Genomic DNA, 16,214 nt, shown 5'->3' on the forward strand with positions numbered 1-16,214 from the left:
ATGATCTCACGGTTTGTGAGTTCAAGTCCCACACCGGGCTCCACACTGACAGTGCTGACCCTGCTTGGTATTCTCTCTCTCACTTCCCCTCCCCCACTTCCTCCTTCTTTCTCACTCTCTTTCTCTCTCTTTCTCTCTAAATAAATAAATAAATAAACTGTAACGTTAAGATCTTTAGAAAACTTCTAAACAGTACAAGAACAGTGAAATGCACCGACTGATCACTCCATCTCCCACATTATCATTGTTTAGTATTTTTATTCCTCATTGTCTTGAAATCCCATAAATAAGTTATTTTTAACAAGCATTATTTATTTAGGTTTACCAACATATTTATCAATCTGTTTGATTACCCCCTCTTCTTGCATCACACCTTTCATGGAGGTTCATTTTGCTCATTACATCAACAAAACTATTAAACTCTATCAAGGAAAGAAATCTATCCCACAGTGCTGATATCAGGATTAAACAACGTTATTTTTGTGAAAGTGCTTTGTCAGTTATAAAACACTAAAAATACAAGGGATTTATTTTTTGTGCATTGACTATTTTCACAGGTGTGATCTCATGAAATGTAACATGAGCTATAAAAATGGTCACACAAGTTTCTTATGACAAGGAAATATTTTTTAAAATTATACACAGAGCTTTCTAGTAGCATTTTTTTTAGTCCTGGAAGACTAGACACGATCCAATGGGGAAGTAAACTGTAGATATCAATTTCATCTATTAGCAGGTAACCTTGAAGATAATAAGTAGATACATGAAAGGGAGGTATCAATAAGCAAAAAAGATAAACACAAGTGTCACATATTCATTGATCACAACTTTGTAAAGCTATCTATGTATCAGTAAAGATTAGAAGAGGTCATCAAAATACTGAGAATTGCTATGTTGATGAAGTTCTGTGTTTCTCTTCCTATAATGTTATTTATTCAATAAAATAATTATTTTAAAGATATATTTGGGGATTGAAAGCATGGAGGTTAGAATATGGTCAAAAAAAAAAAAGAGATGCTATCATTTCACATTTAGTCACCACAAAAAATGTGTGGCATCATGCCCAGTTGATTGATTAGAATCAGTTCATAGAAAAGTCATTTGACCTTAAATGACTACATAGTTAGTAAAAACCACAATTACCAGGTTTTTTTTAAAAAGCAGGTTGCCAATTTGGAAGCCACTAATAGAGATAAAGATTTTACAGCAAAAATTTGGATGTTACCCATGAATACAACTTTTCAACACTATTCAAAGTCCTTTTACATAATTACTGATAATTCTTAAAAATTCCAAGCACTGGTTGCTTATTTTCTATTCTTCTAAAATAATGTGGGGTTTTTTAAAATGCCATAGTCATTCACAATGACGTGATGTCTATAGCAGAGCCTTGAAGTTTTGCTTTTTTTCCCTAGGAGTCTTCCCATTTTGTCAGAGCCCATTATGTCAGAGTCCCAGCCTCAGAAAATGGACTCCTTGAATTTCCATAATATTCTTGTTAATTTGTTCAACTAACACCACCACGTGCCTGCTTCTTCATTCAGTTTTTTTTTTTTTTGAGTGTCTACAATAATAGGCGAATCCTTGAGGGCAAAGAGATCAATTAAATAAAATCTTTATCCTCAAGGAGCTCACAGTCCAGTAAAAACGTCCCAAGTGCACATTTATAGGATGCAAAGTATTTTTAATAATAATAGAAAAAATCATTAACTTTTTTCAACTTGCAATGTTATTTTTTTTAATGTTTATTTTTGAGAGAGAGAGAGGGAGAGAGTAAGCAGGGGAGGGGCAGCAAGAGAGGGAGACACAGAATCCAAAGCAGGCTCCAGGCTCTGAGCTGTCAGCACAGAGCCCGAAGTGGGGCTCCAACTCATGAACCTTAAGATCATGACCTGACCCAAAGTCGGACGCTTAACTGAGCCACCCAAGTACCCATGCAATGTTATTTTTAATAAACTTTTTATTTTAAATAGTTTTGGACTTGCAGAAAAGTTGCAGCAATGTTATATAGACCCTGCACCCAGTTTTCTCTATTGTCCACATTACTATAGTACATTTGTCATAACTGAGGAACCAACATTGGCACCTTACTAGATTCCACTGTTTTTTGGAGTTTCCTTAGTTTTACCTACTGTCCTTTTTCTGTTCCGGGATTTCACCCAGGATACCATATTACATTTAGTCACCATGGTTGGACTCCTTGGACTCCTGTGACAGTTTCTCAGACATTGCTTCTTTTTGATGACCTTGACAATTTTAAGGAGCATTGGTCAGGTATTTTCCATTTCAATTTGGATATGTATGATGTTTTCCTCACAGTTACATAGAGGTTATGGGATTTGAGGAGGAAGACCAGAGATAAAATGCCATTCTCATCACATCACATTAAGGGTAGATTCTATTAACGTGACTTATCACTGTTAACGTTGACCCTGGTCACCTGGTTGAGGTTTACCAGGTTTCTCCATTTCAAAGTTACTCTTCTTATAATCTCCTTCCCATAATATATTCTTTAAAATGAAGTCACCATGTGTCCCACACTTCAGGGGGACTATGCTCCACTTCTGTGAAGGTGGAATATCAACAAAAATTACTTGGAACTCTCCTCCTGCACAGAACATTAAAATAATTAACTTTTGTAGGGAGTTCTACATTAATAAAGGTCTTTCAAACACATTATTTTATAATCTTTGCTATGAGAGAGTTTGAAGTCAGGTTTGGGACATCAATGTCACTGAGGAAAAATTAACGCCTTGTGACAGCATTTTAAGAAATATAATTTTGTACACCCATGTTCATGGTAGCATTATTTACAACAGCCAAGGGATGCAAGCAACCCACATATCCATAGTCTACATATATATATATGTAGACTATATATATATATATACATATATATATATATGTATATATATATACATATACATATATAATGATAAATTTATACGATGGAATATTACTCTGCTCTAAAAAAGGAAGGAGATTCTGTCAAACGCCACAATGTGGAAGAATCTTGACAATACTATGTTAAGTGAAATAAGCCAGTCACAAAAAGACAAATGCCATATTATTCCCCTTATATGAGTTATCTAGAATAGTCTAATTAGTAGAGATACAAAATAGAAGCATGGTTGCCAGGAGCTGGGGAGAGAGGAAATGGGGACCTGTTGTTTAATGGGTGTAGAGTTTCAGTTTTGCAAGATAAAAGGTGTTTTGAAGATGGACTGCACAACATTGTGAATGTCCTTAACACTAATGAATTGTACACTTAATCTTGGGTAAGATGTTAAATTTTATGCTATGTATATTTTACAATAATACAATATTTGTAGGAGAAATATTATTTTGAATAGGAGAATTTTTTTTAATAACAAGCCCTCCAACTAGACCCACAGTTATACTGTAAATCAGAGGTTGCACAATGGTACTCTATACAGTTTTTTTATTTTTTAAATGTGCATTTATTTTTGAGAGAGAGAGTGCATGCGAGCAGAGGAGGGGCAGAGAGGGAGGGACAGAGGATCCAAAGTAGGCTCTGCACTGACAGCAGTGAGCCTGGTGTGGGGCTTGACTCAGGAACTGTGAGATCATGATCTGAGCCAAAGTCAGGTGCTCAAACAACTGAGCCACCCAGGTGCCCCTTAATGTTTGTTTGTTTGTTTGTTTGTTTGTTTGTTTTGAAGGGGGGGAGAGAGAGAGAGAGAGAGAGAGAGGATGAGTGGGGGAGGATCAGAGAGAAAGAGGAAGAGAGAGAATCCCAAGCAGGCTCCACACTCAGCGCAGAGCCTGACACAGGGCTGGATTTCATGACCGTGGGATCATGACCTGAGCCAAATTCAAGAGTCAGACACTTAACTGACTGAGTCACCCAGGTGCCCCTCAATACAGATTTTTAAAATATGAATTGCCAGCACTTAAAAAGCAACAGGTTATAAATAATAATTAGGGTTTCTGACTTCTTAAAAAAATGGAATGATCTAGCAACAGAAGTCCAAGGGTGTTGCATGGCAACAATCAGTTGAAGCTGAATAGACCTGCTGCCTTTAGAAAGGTCCTGCATGCTGCAGTTTACTGTAGCCTCACCACCTTTGTTGTGTTACACCTTGTGCATTTCACTAATTTGCACAGCCAGTTAGTGATTTGGGTGGGGTGAAGACTGCTTCTAGCTACAGGGAAAGCCAATCAGTATATCCATATCCCTAACCACAGTTCAAGGGTGAACCTGTGATCCTTTGTCACAAGGAAGCTGAATTCTAGGACTTTTGATTGAGCAGTCAGAAAGGCACAGTTTGGTTTCTCCTGATGCTCAGGAACAGGATACATACAGATCCAGGAGATTTGACATCATCTTGGGACCACAGTGGGAGAGCTGCCCAAGAAGGGAGCCAATGAAAGATCACAGAGGCAAGCTAGATATAAAGGAGCCTCTACCCTGGACCATTTGGTTGTATGATCTAATAAATTCCCTTTTAGGTTCAACCAGTTTGGGTTAGGTTTTTGGTCTCTGGCAACAGAAAGAATCCTAACTTAGACTCCAGTGAACCTGAACCTGCTAAGTTTTGACAGTCTCAGCTCTAATTACCATTTTTCCACCAGTATTTTGAGTTCCTTTTAAGACAGACCAGTCTAGTAACAATGGTGATGGAATTTAGTCAACCTGAAAAACATATTCCCAATATTTACAATTTTGGCATTAAACTCAATGGTGTACATTATACCTTTTTTTACACACATCTTTTAAGAGGAAATTGAATCTTCTGATTTTAAGAAATGCAAATGTGGGGCAATGATGTATCACCCAAAGATTTTCTTTGTAATAGAAAATGTTTTTAAAGGGGGAAAATAGGGATTTTTATTATTATTAAAAGATAAAAGTAAAATTATTTTTAAGAAACAAGGCATTGGAAACATTTAGTTTCACGATATGCCATTGTTAGGCATTCCCTATCTGATTGTTAGAAATTATTCATTTCCTCAAAGACAGAGAATAAATTGGTTGAGGATGCAATCTTGTACTATGCACTTTCTTTGCCCAAGGCAAACACTGAGCATTTGAGAGCCATGAGAATGCTTCTGCATTTGAGTTTGCTAGCTCTTGGGGCTGCCTATGTTTCTGCCATTGCTGTACAAAGTCCCATGAATAGGCTGGTGGCAGAGACCTTGGCACTGCTCTCCACTCATCGAACTCTACTGATAGGCGACGGGGTAATTTTCTTTTTGATTCCTACGGTCTTTAAAATGCATGGGTAATCACTTGTGTTGGCTAACTTCTAAAGACCTGTTATTAATAATGAAATTATGAGTGTTGGTAATATATCATTGGTAACCATGTTACTGGCAAGCATTTTATTACAAGTTATGAACCTTATAATATGTTAAAAATGAATGTATTTCCTTTCCTTTTCAGAACCTGATGATTCCTACTCCTGAACATAACAATGTAAGTTAAATTATGATTTGATAAAACGATTGCATGACTAAGTTTCCTATTGTGACTATAAAGCATTAGTTATCGTTGGAACAGTTTAATTTTATCTATTTTGTTTTTATGTGTGTGGATGCCAGTGTATGTGCTTATGAACATTAGGAATGGCGTTAGGAATGACTCTACAATATTAAGTAGAATCCATTAAGCAATTGGATCAGGCCGTTTTTGATGTTGTCAGTTCCCCATCTCAAAGAGCCTCATGTCAGGCGTTCTTACCAGAAGAATTCCACATTGAGTGAGAGGTGCCTCCTCGTCTCCATTCACTTCTATCTTTTGCTTTCCTTGCTTCTATGTCTTTCTGAGAGTACTAGTCAACTTAAGGTTATATTTTTAGAATTATGGTCAGTAGACATTAAAATATACACTGACTGTCCTATATCAATAGTCATTTCCACATATTTAAACGATTTTAACTCTAATAAAATTGTATGCATTTGAAGTATGTCATGGTCATATTGAAATGTTAAACATGTGATATCATTACTCTAAACAGAATAAAATTACTGGCTAGAACTATCAAAGGAAATTTTGATGTGAGCTCAGTAATGTAGCTGCATTATATACTTCATAAGCACTTTATTTTTGGTGAAGTGTTTAATTTATATCATTTGTAACCCTCCTCAGAAATTACATAAACTTCTTTTACGTATGAAAATTATAGCTCTGTATGAGGTGGTTTCCTGGAAAAGGAACAAGTGAAAAATAAACGTGTGGGAGAAGGGAACTCATGTAAACCCCACGCAACAAAGTCTAACTTTTTTGGACAGAATTTTTATACCTTGTTTTGGTTATTTATACTTTTAAAATCTCCCTCATTTAGCACCAACTGTGCATTGAAGAAGTCTTTCAGGGTATAGACACATTAAAGAATCGCACTGTACCGGGGGATGCTGTGGACAAGCTTTTCCGAAACTTGTCTTTAATAAAAGAACACATAGACCTCCAAAAAGTAAGTTAAAGACATTTGGTGGAAACTTAAGTATATTTGTCTGGCTATGCCTGTTTTTATAAGAATTGACAGTTTCCTACAATACCCATTGTCTGTTCTTTTCACAGAAAAAGTGTGGAGGAGAAAGATGGAGAGTAAAAAAGTTCCTAGACTACCTGCAAGTGTTTCTTGGTGTAATAAACACTGAGTGGACAATGGAAAGTTGAGATGAAACTGGCTTATTGCAGTGAAAGATTCTGGAGGAGAAGAAGAATGTTATTTTTTGCAATGAGAATGAGGCCCAACCAAGGGTCACTGTAATTAAACTTCAGATGCAAAGGAATTTTTCAGGCATACTGCTACTTTGCTGCCTCACATAGGCAGAAAGGATAAAAATAAAATATTTGAGATATATTTCAGATATCAGAATCATCGAAGTCTTTTCCTCCAGTGTGCTCTAGGCAAAATAAATATGTACTTTAATCTTATTTAACACAACATTCTGTAAAATGTCTATTAACTTAATATTTATGTATGAAATGATTGAGAATTTCATAAATCAATATTTATTTCAGGTTGGGCTGTGTTCCAATAAAACAAAAATAAACAACTGATTCAATTTGTTGCTGGTCTCTGTCCTACTCTTGAAGTGGGCGCAATCTGTGTGGAAACATGCTGCGTGTGGAAGGACGGTCTGCATCTGTGTTGGTTGAGCATTCCCATCTCCCTGATGATGGAAGTTGTGGGTTTGCTAAGCATACCACAGATGGAAGAGATCCAGCAGGTCATGTGGGGATGTGAGCAGCGGGGACATAGGCTTGGGCTGAGCATGGTTTCCTTGCCATGTTACACCAGAACCTAGGATGGTGCAGGTTAAATGGTATGTGATGAATGAATGAATGAATGGATGAATAGACCTTCAGCCATAAAATTAAAATGACTTTGAAGGATTTCCCTGGGAGGAGGGTAGTGTAAAAATCTGTAACTACATTTATTCCCAGCTGGTGAGAATTTGGTGGACCAATCCCACTGCCCGTTTAGGGAAAGAGGGAGAAACCCTCTTGATGGAACCCAGAGCACTGTGGCCTGGGAGAGGTCTTCTTCACCTGACCTGGCATAACAAAAGGGGGCGAGATGCTGGGAGGCAGTTATATTCAGAGGACTGGGTTCTAGAAGGGCCCGTCGTCCTGGATTCCCCGGGGTAGAGCAACAGCAGTCTAGTCTGCCTGCTTACGACTGTCAGTACCATAACCAAAGGTACTTCTGCTTGAGGAAATTTCTCAAGGATCCAGAAAATATGTTCTTTAAAATATATTTTAAAACTGACATAGAACTGGCAGAGAGATCCAATAAGAATATTCAACTATGCCATTGGCTCCTTCATTTTACTGATCACAGGATCTACACTGCGTGCTGGTATACAGTTGCTGGCATGTTGCTGGAGCTCCTTACAGATGGGTGTCATTACCCCGGGTGTTATCTGCACAGATTGTATGTGTCACACTCGGCTCTTCATGTGAAGCAAACTTTCTTACTGTTTCTGGGCACCAGAGAGCGGCTGGAACAGTCAGATTAGCACTCGGCTGTGGCCCAGACCCCCAACTAGTGTGTTCACCAAGCCCTGAGAGCTGGAGTCGAGTCGATGAGGAGAAAGATGGGTCAGCACAGCACCACGCTGACTGCTCTAGAAACTAACAGGAAACAGGAAACTCAATTTGCGAAGAGACTGAATGTCAATTTAATTCAATTCGGCAAATATTTATTGAGCTCCCATCTGGTCCAGGACCACTTTAGGGATGAGGATCCATTGATGAATAAAGCAGACAAAATTCCCCATCCTTATAGAGTTATAGTCTGTCTCTCTCTCAAAAAACAAAACAAAACAAAACAAAACAAAACAAAACAAAACAAAAAACAACAGTTATTTTCCCACTTTATCAAGGTCCAATACAGTGAAGGTGGATTTAAGACTGGAACCAGCCTAGCTGAAATCCCACAAATGAACTCTTATCAATCCACCAGGGCTCGGAGAAGCTAAAAGCAATCAGCACTGTCTGCAACCAACCCAAATAGGACTTAGATGTACCAAGGGTTTTTAAGGCAGAAACTATGATCCTCAAGGTGATTCTACCTTTCCTGTAGAAGGAAAGTCTTCCTGACGGCCCCTGGCCAGAGGGAATGGGGTTCCTATGAGTCACATCAACTGCCCCCTCACCTGAGCCTGACTACTACGGTGCTCCAGAACCCAGGCATCGGAGGAGAGGGATTTGGCAGCCTCCAGGTTATAGGAATACTTTTCTGAGCCTTGCTTTTCCTCTCAAAAGCTTATTGCAACAACAGAGCATCCATTTTCACTCTACCTTAGTGATGTCACTGTCACTCTCCACTGAGAGTAGGCAGTGTGAACTATTAGGCTGGGTTTTGGAGGGACACAGAACAACCTTCCCAAAGAACACCTCAACATAATGTGTCCAAAAGCAAACTCACCCTTTGCCATCACTCATATCCTCTGAGATCTACCACTGCTTCTCTTCCTCGTCTCTCTTTCCCCTCTTCCTCTGAGGTTCCCTATTTTGGCAAATATAACCACAACTACTTCCCCATCACCTTTCTGGATGACTCCAGAAAACCACTGTGTCCTTCCATCCACCATTCCACCCTGAAATGTCTCTCCTATTCCACTGTTGCATCCCCCACAGCCTCAGGGAAGGTGCTGGCTGAGTCTAGCTGAGAGGCCAGCTCCCTACTTCATGCCTGTCGAGTCAGCGCTGTCAATAGAGTACATTCATGTCCCCATGTCATTACTGGGCATAAAACCCTCTGATACACTTGATACATCTCTGTGTATGTATCAGTCAGGCTCACTTCTCTCACGTCTAGATTCCTTCACAGGCCAAACATCTGCCCCCTCTAAAACCTGCCATATAGAAATACAGGCATCTTTCACTTAACATTATTTGCAGGAAAACACTAGTCAGGGGCCTCATTCCCATTATTTTAAAAGGAAAATATTTTAGCCCATTATGTCTCAATCCAAAGTCAACCAATTTTCTAAAACACAAAACACAGTAAAATGTCTGAAGACAAGGAACAAGCTAACATGTCAGACTGCAAAATATTTATAAAGTTATTTCATGTATTTAGTTATTTCATAAATTGTGGTAACATATTTAAAACACTGTGTCCTGCCCACTAAACCATTAACATAGCTGCGCTGTCTGTATAACACATTACATGCCTCCCTGGTCAACCTTCAGAACCTTTTCCAGTTGGCTTCTGTGAACCTTGATATGGTGCCAATTATATGTGGAGAGAAAGTAAAGACTTTCTCTGTTGAGCTCCCCACCACGACTTTTCTAAAAAATGCATCAAGTTTAGGGGACATAAATATATACTTTTTTCTACATAAATATGAGTAGAAAAGCATTGTTTTGAAGGACACATGTTCTATGAAGAGATGCTCCATGTGGAAAACATTTTGTGGGAAGTGCTAGTCTTACTCTTCCCAGAATACCCCCCATGAATTCTCACATCTCTGTGCCTTTGCCCATACTGTCTCAGTACCTCCGTCTTTTCCCAAGCAAGGAACGTGTAACTTTCCTGTCATCATTCATCCCTCTCTCTTGCCTCTCACAGTCCAACTTCAAGAGCTGCCTCCTCTTTCTTTCCCTGCCTAGCCTGGCAATACTAGTTGTTCCCTTCTGAGTGCCCTGCATTATTTTGAGCATTCCTTTGACAGAGCTCTTGTTTTTACATTGCAGCATTTTCAGATCTACCTGATACATCTTTGTATATATATCTGTCAGAATAGTCTAGTTGATGCTGCAGTTACGAATCATCCCTGAACCCCAGGGGCAGCACACAACAAAGTTCGCTTCTAAATTATACAAAGTCTTCTGTGGCTATGGCTCTGGGCAACCCTTCAGAGCAAAAGTCCTCGGTGTGGCGGTGTGGCGGCTCAGCATTCCAGGATACTTCCCCCCTACGGTGCCTCCATATCAACAACTGCTTTTGCAATTCGCTTGGCAGAGAACAAGAGTCATGGAATAATCGCACATCAGCTCTTAAGTATTTCTACTCATCTCACATTGGTTAGTGCAAGTCACACTGCCATGAGTAGCTTCAAGAGGCAAGGAAAATACAGTTCTCCCAAGTGCCCAGAAAAAGAGGACAGTCAGAAATACTGGAAAGTAGCACTAATATTTAATGCAATAGACCCTCAATGAATGTTCACAGTGTTCTAGTGTTGTGGCGAGAGGGGAGCAAACTACCATTTAATGATCTCAAATGGGTTAGGACTTTCCTACACACTTTATGTCCCTATTTCAATTAATTCTCATCTTAAGCCAGTGAGAGATAGTATTCTTCCTTTTTTATGATATGAAATCAAAGGTTCATAGAGTTTAAATTACTGGCCAAGGTCGCACAGCTAATACGTGATACAGCTGAGATTCAAACCTAAATCGACATGTCATTATCACCTGAAGTCGGTAATTTACATTACGGCTGAGTCTTGGTATTCTACACTCTGTGGGTTTTGGCAAACGTATAACAAATGTATCTACCATTATAGTATCATGCAAAATAGTTTAACTGCCCCCAAAATCTTCTGTGCTCCACTTCTTCATCCCTGCCTCTTCTCTAACCCCTGTCAATCACTTTTACTGTTTCTATAGTTCTGCCATTTGCAAATATCATACCCCTTTCAGATGGACTTCTTTCACTTGGTAATATCCACTTAAGGTTCTTCTGTGTCTTTTCATGGTTTGATAGCTCATTTCTTTTTAACACTGAATAATATTCCATTGTCTGGTTGTACCACAATTAATTTATCCATTCACTTACAGAAGGACATCTTGGTTGTTGCCACGTTTTGGTCATTATAAATAAAGCTGCTATAAACCTCTATGTGCAGATTTTTGTGTGGATATGTTTTCAAGCCTTTTGTATAAATACCAGAGTATGACTGTTGGACCATCTGGTAATAATATGTTTAGTTTTTTATTACAAACTGCCAAACTGTCTTCCAAAGTGGCTGTACCATTTTGCAGTACCACCAGCAGTGAATGAGAGTTCCTATTCCTCCACATCTTTGCCAGTATTTGTTGTCAGTGTTTTGGATTTTGGCCATTCTAATAGGTGTGTAACGATACCTCATTTTTCTTTCCAATTCCACAATGACATGTGACATTGAGCATCTTTTCATGTGCTTATTTGCCATATGTATATATATACACATATACATTTATATATTTTTTGACAGTGACCATGTCTTTTGCCCATTTTTAAATCAGCTAAAAACATTTTAGGAGGAACAAAAACTGAGATAATGTATTTTCAATGAACTCACTAAAAGAACTTTGACAGATTTTACTTGTAGAAGGGAGAAACCATCTTAGAAGGAAGGGCTGAAACGCAAGAAGGAAATGCAGTCACTGTCTTACACAAGGTGATGGTATCTTCCTCCTGAAATGATTTACTTTACTTCTAGCAAGCAATTATGGTAAGGACAGGTCATCTCAATTTAGTCTGAGATATAGCTGATTGAGATACAAGTTGGGTTTTGGTTTTAAAAGACTGGTTTATTTTCAGTTAGTTCTCTCCTTCCTCCTCCTCCTCCTCCTCCCCCTCTTCCCCCCCGCCCACCCTCCTTCTCCTTCTACTTCTTCTCTTCACCAATCTTTATGTATTTGTTCACACAGTTGATAAAAATGTCACAGTTAGTAGTGAAATCATACAATGACATAGTTAACTGTACAGACCGACCCCAAGTACAGAGTCAAGTTACCAAAAATCAGAACATGAGCAACACACAGCTCCTTAACACTCGTGCACTTATACACTCTTGCCCACACTGATCCACGCCCCAACAGTCACAGGCGCTAAGTTCAGGTATAACCCAGGGCATTTTTTTGCCCTGGCTTCTGTAAGTCCTGGGGATGAGGAGAGACAAATGATCAATGAAAAGAAGCTGGGGCTGCTTGACACATCTCTCTGTTCTGCCAACAACTCAGAGAAGGCAAGATATGAAACATGGGGGCAGTTATTTCCTGGGCACAAAAATTAACAGGCAACAAAAATGTCCGGAGGTTTAAGTCAGTCTTAAATTTTTTCACCAACACAAAAGGGCAGCAAGTAGGAAAAAAGGGAAAAATCCAGCCATTTAAATTCTAGGGGAAAAAGAGGAGGAAGTATTCAAAACTTGATCCCTATTCTCCTGTCAGACTGCAGTATGACCATAAGCAAAACCAGCCAGGCCAAACTGATACCATCTGATTGTGACTTTATACAAACAGTGTAGTTTATTTTCATTTTACCTCTGAAGAGAGGAGGAAAAACTTTTCAGAGGAACAACATAGTGAGTGGTTCTGGGGTTCTTCACTGGGTAACCCATTTTCCTTATCCAATGTACTCTCAGGATTGTGTTTACGTCCAATGGTACAGTGTGGATCAGGAAAGAATGTGACAGTGTTGCTCACAGCTCCACGAGCTGTGGAGCACACTAATGTTCCAGAGTCTCCAGAATTTGTAAGGGTCAGATCGTACGAATCACAGATACCTAACTGTCCCCACAAGTCATTTGATGAGAATGGATTAGTTCTTATTCTTTTGTTTTTTTTAGGGATGATTTTATTTATTTGTTTATTTATTAAGTATATTTATTTATTTTGAAAGAGAAAGGGGGAGGGATAGAGAGACAGGGGGGCAGAAGATCTAAAACAGGCTCTGCCCTGATAGCACCGAGCCTGATGTGGGACTCAAACTCACGAACTGAGAGATTATGACCTCAATCAAAGTCGGCTTTCAACTGACTGAGCCACCTAGGTGTCCCAGAACTGTGATTGTTTTACATGGATTTTTTAAATGTTTATTTATTTTTGAGAGAGAGACAGAGCACTAGCAGGGGAGGGGCTGAGAGAGAGACCCACGGAATCCAAACCAGGCTCCAGGCTGAGCTGTTAGCACAGAATTAGACGCCAGGCTCGAACTCATGAACCGCAAGATCATGGCCTGAGCCAAAGTCAGACGCTTACCCAACTGAGCCATCCAGGTGCCCCCGTTTTACATAGATTTAAAAAAACTATTTGATCGCCTTTCTGGCTTGTGTTTAGCTAGTCTGCCACAGACTGAATTGAACCCATCATTCTGGTTTTTGCAGAGGACAAAGGATAAGTTGAATGGGAATATACCTCATGCACGTTTCAAGTTTTAATGGTGGCAGTCATCCAGGAATACAGTATTTGTCTTTGGCTTTCTATGTTGACAGGTCCAGATAGATTCACGGCCTTCCACTTGACCCTTACTTCATGGGCCAGAGAACCAATATGAAGGTTCTCCTAAGTTCTAAGAATATTTACTTCATATATATGGTAAAGAACTAAAAAATAATCAAAGGGTGTAAAAAAGACTCATACCAAAGCTCCATTTATCCCTTGTCCTAGTGATTTCCATTCTAACCAGAATATCATGGTGGCATGTAGGTTTTCCAGGTGTCAGTGTCAGCTCAGACCTCATATGTTCAAATCTTTGAGACGTCCAAGTATTTCCTGTACCAGTGTATGGTTATTCTGATGGATGGCTCTAGGTCTCTTTAGTAAAGGACTGAAAAAAGCTTACTGCATGAAGTGGGATTGTAGAGTCCCTCCTGTTTAATGAATGAACGCTGGGATCTGGGAGATGGGTGAAGGGCCTGATTTTCCACTGTGGTGGCTTAACTCATAAGCTCTTGATTGTGTCTACCTACCTATACATTGAATAGTACACTGATTAATTACCCTCCTTTTGCCTCTAGGAATGTGTTACTGTATTAGCCACCACTATAAATCCCTTAGGGTCAGAGGGATTTGATATAGCCTGACTGCTCATTGCAGTAATTATGACCACTTTGTTTCTGATGGTTAAGAGCTTCAAACCTGGCCTCTGCCATTCTAGGGATTCCATCTTTCCCACTAATATTAGGGAGTCCATGTCAATGTCAGCATCCCCTACCTTCAACTCAGCTTATGGAGAACTTCCACTACCAAGCTTTGCAATGATGCCTGTTTCTCCTCACTAGTGCATCTCCTGCTGTGTTAGTGAAAGGAGTGTTCTCAGTGCTTTCCAGACAGCATAGTCAGATGGTGAGTACTCAGACCATACACAATACATTCATCTAGTATTCCTACTACCTGAGCTATCTGCTCTCTTCTTCAACACTATGGAAAGGAAGTTGTGGCATCTCCATTTCACATGCTGTAAGCCGCCACCAAGTCATGTCTCAAAGAGCGATTCCAGCAAACTGTTAGGATCAGCTCTGGGTGTTCCTGTGTCAGAGTGAGTAGCCCCCCTATCACTGAACTCAACTCTACTCAAATCTATATTCTTCTGAACTAACAGGATCCACGCAGCCCTGGATTCTGACAGTACATATTTGTGAGCTCCTGCAGACCTGAATGTTAGCTGGGAAGCTAATGAGTCTGAGCTTCTGACCCGCCTTCTATGCACTGCCAGAACAGGGATCCTGCAAAACCAATTTCTCCTTCACCAGCTGATTTTCTGTTAGGATCTGTCAATAGGGGGTGCTAGACTAGGAGGCTGGAGGAAGAAGGGACTTGCTCCTTTCCATGTGCTTCCTATTCCTTGTTTTGGCTTCTTATTCCTGCCTTTCCTATTCCTAATCCTAATCTCAGTGTTATCCTGGCAGCAGTGGTTCATTCAAGTAGCAGCGATTAATTACAGTCTGCAGTTTTGCCAATATTCACTCAAACAGCCTTGGTGTACCCCATCCCACCAAGATCCCATCACTGCTTAACCAGCACCTTCTCCCCGGAGATCTAGATCCCATTCCCATAGGCCCCTTTCCTAAGCTCAGAAACACCACCGGCAGCAAAGTAGTGCCCCCTCCACAGAGCAATGACTTTCAGATACTTGAGTTCCTTCCATAAGGTTTTAAGTTTGAACAATTCTAACCTCTTCCCTTTGATCTCCAGTCATAGGGGCAGTAACTGCTTTCTACAAGTCGCCACCTTCTTGATACCTTATTGTTCCCTTTTTGTCTCTCTAGTTATCCAATACCTGCTTAACAATTATTTATATTCAATTCTCTCTATTAAAATAACTGGCACAGCTTCTGTCTTCTGATTGGGCCCTAACTGATACAAACTATCCTGAACCTAATTCTGATTACCGGCCTGCAGGCAGTGGGGAGTGTTGAGGGAAGAGGGTTAGGAGGAGAACAAATGCCATCTTGTGAAGAACTTTTTCCAAGAGAAATAATTATTCTGTCTCCAAGCAAGGAGAGCTAGTCTATTTTGGCAAGGGGAAAGGGCTGCATCTCCAGGTAGGGGGACCTCAGAAGAATACAGGGTGTCAACAGTCTCAGGTTTTCTCACTCCCATGCTCCTATCCCAGGTCTCATGGTCCCACTCTTGCCCTGCAAGGACTGCCACTTTGCCATAGAAGAAAGCCGAAGGTGCATAACTATTTTCATCTGAAGCTCTACAAAGACCTGTGCATAATCAGACACTAAGCCTAATTCTCAGCTTAATCTGCCCTGTGGCAGCAGGAGATAAAGGTCCCCTGTATGTATGTATGTATGTATGTATGTATGTATGTATGTATAAGAGAGAGGGAGTATGAGCAGGGGACAGGGGGAGAAGAGAGAGAGAGAGAATCTTAAGCAGGATCCACGCTTGGCATGGAGTCCAACTTGGGGCTTGATCCCATGACACTGGGATCATGACCTGAGCCAAAATCAAGAGTCGGATGCTCAACTGATTGAGGCACCCAGGAGCCTCTATTCATTTTTTTGAAGTTTTA

At 39.9% G+C, this 16,214-nt stretch overlaps 1 protein-coding gene and 1 long non-coding RNA gene across 2 annotated transcripts in view; one reads left to right on the forward strand and one right to left on the reverse strand.

Annotated features, from left to right (window-relative positions):
• LOC128778323 (uncharacterized) overlaps positions 1–16,214 on the reverse strand; it is a 48,025-nt gene that overhangs the window by 1,924 nt on the left and 29,887 nt on the right. The window lies entirely within an intron of this gene.
• IL5 (interleukin 5) lies at positions 5,044–7,030 on the forward strand. The gene is made up of 4 exons (XM_019422052.2): positions 5,044–5,205; positions 5,408–5,440; positions 6,309–6,437; positions 6,545–7,030. Exons 1-4 carry the CDS (start codon positions 5,062–5,064, stop codon positions 6,641–6,643), a joined length of 405 nt encoding a protein of 134 aa, XP_019277597.1. The 5' UTR covers positions 5,044–5,061; the 3' UTR covers positions 6,644–7,030.

This window comes from Panthera pardus, unplaced genomic scaffold (assembly GCF_024362965.1).
Source record: "Panthera pardus isolate Hobbes unplaced genomic scaffold, ASM2436296v1 HiC_scaffold_2, whole genome shotgun sequence".
NCBI lineage: Eukaryota > Metazoa > Chordata > Mammalia > Carnivora > Felidae > Panthera > Panthera pardus.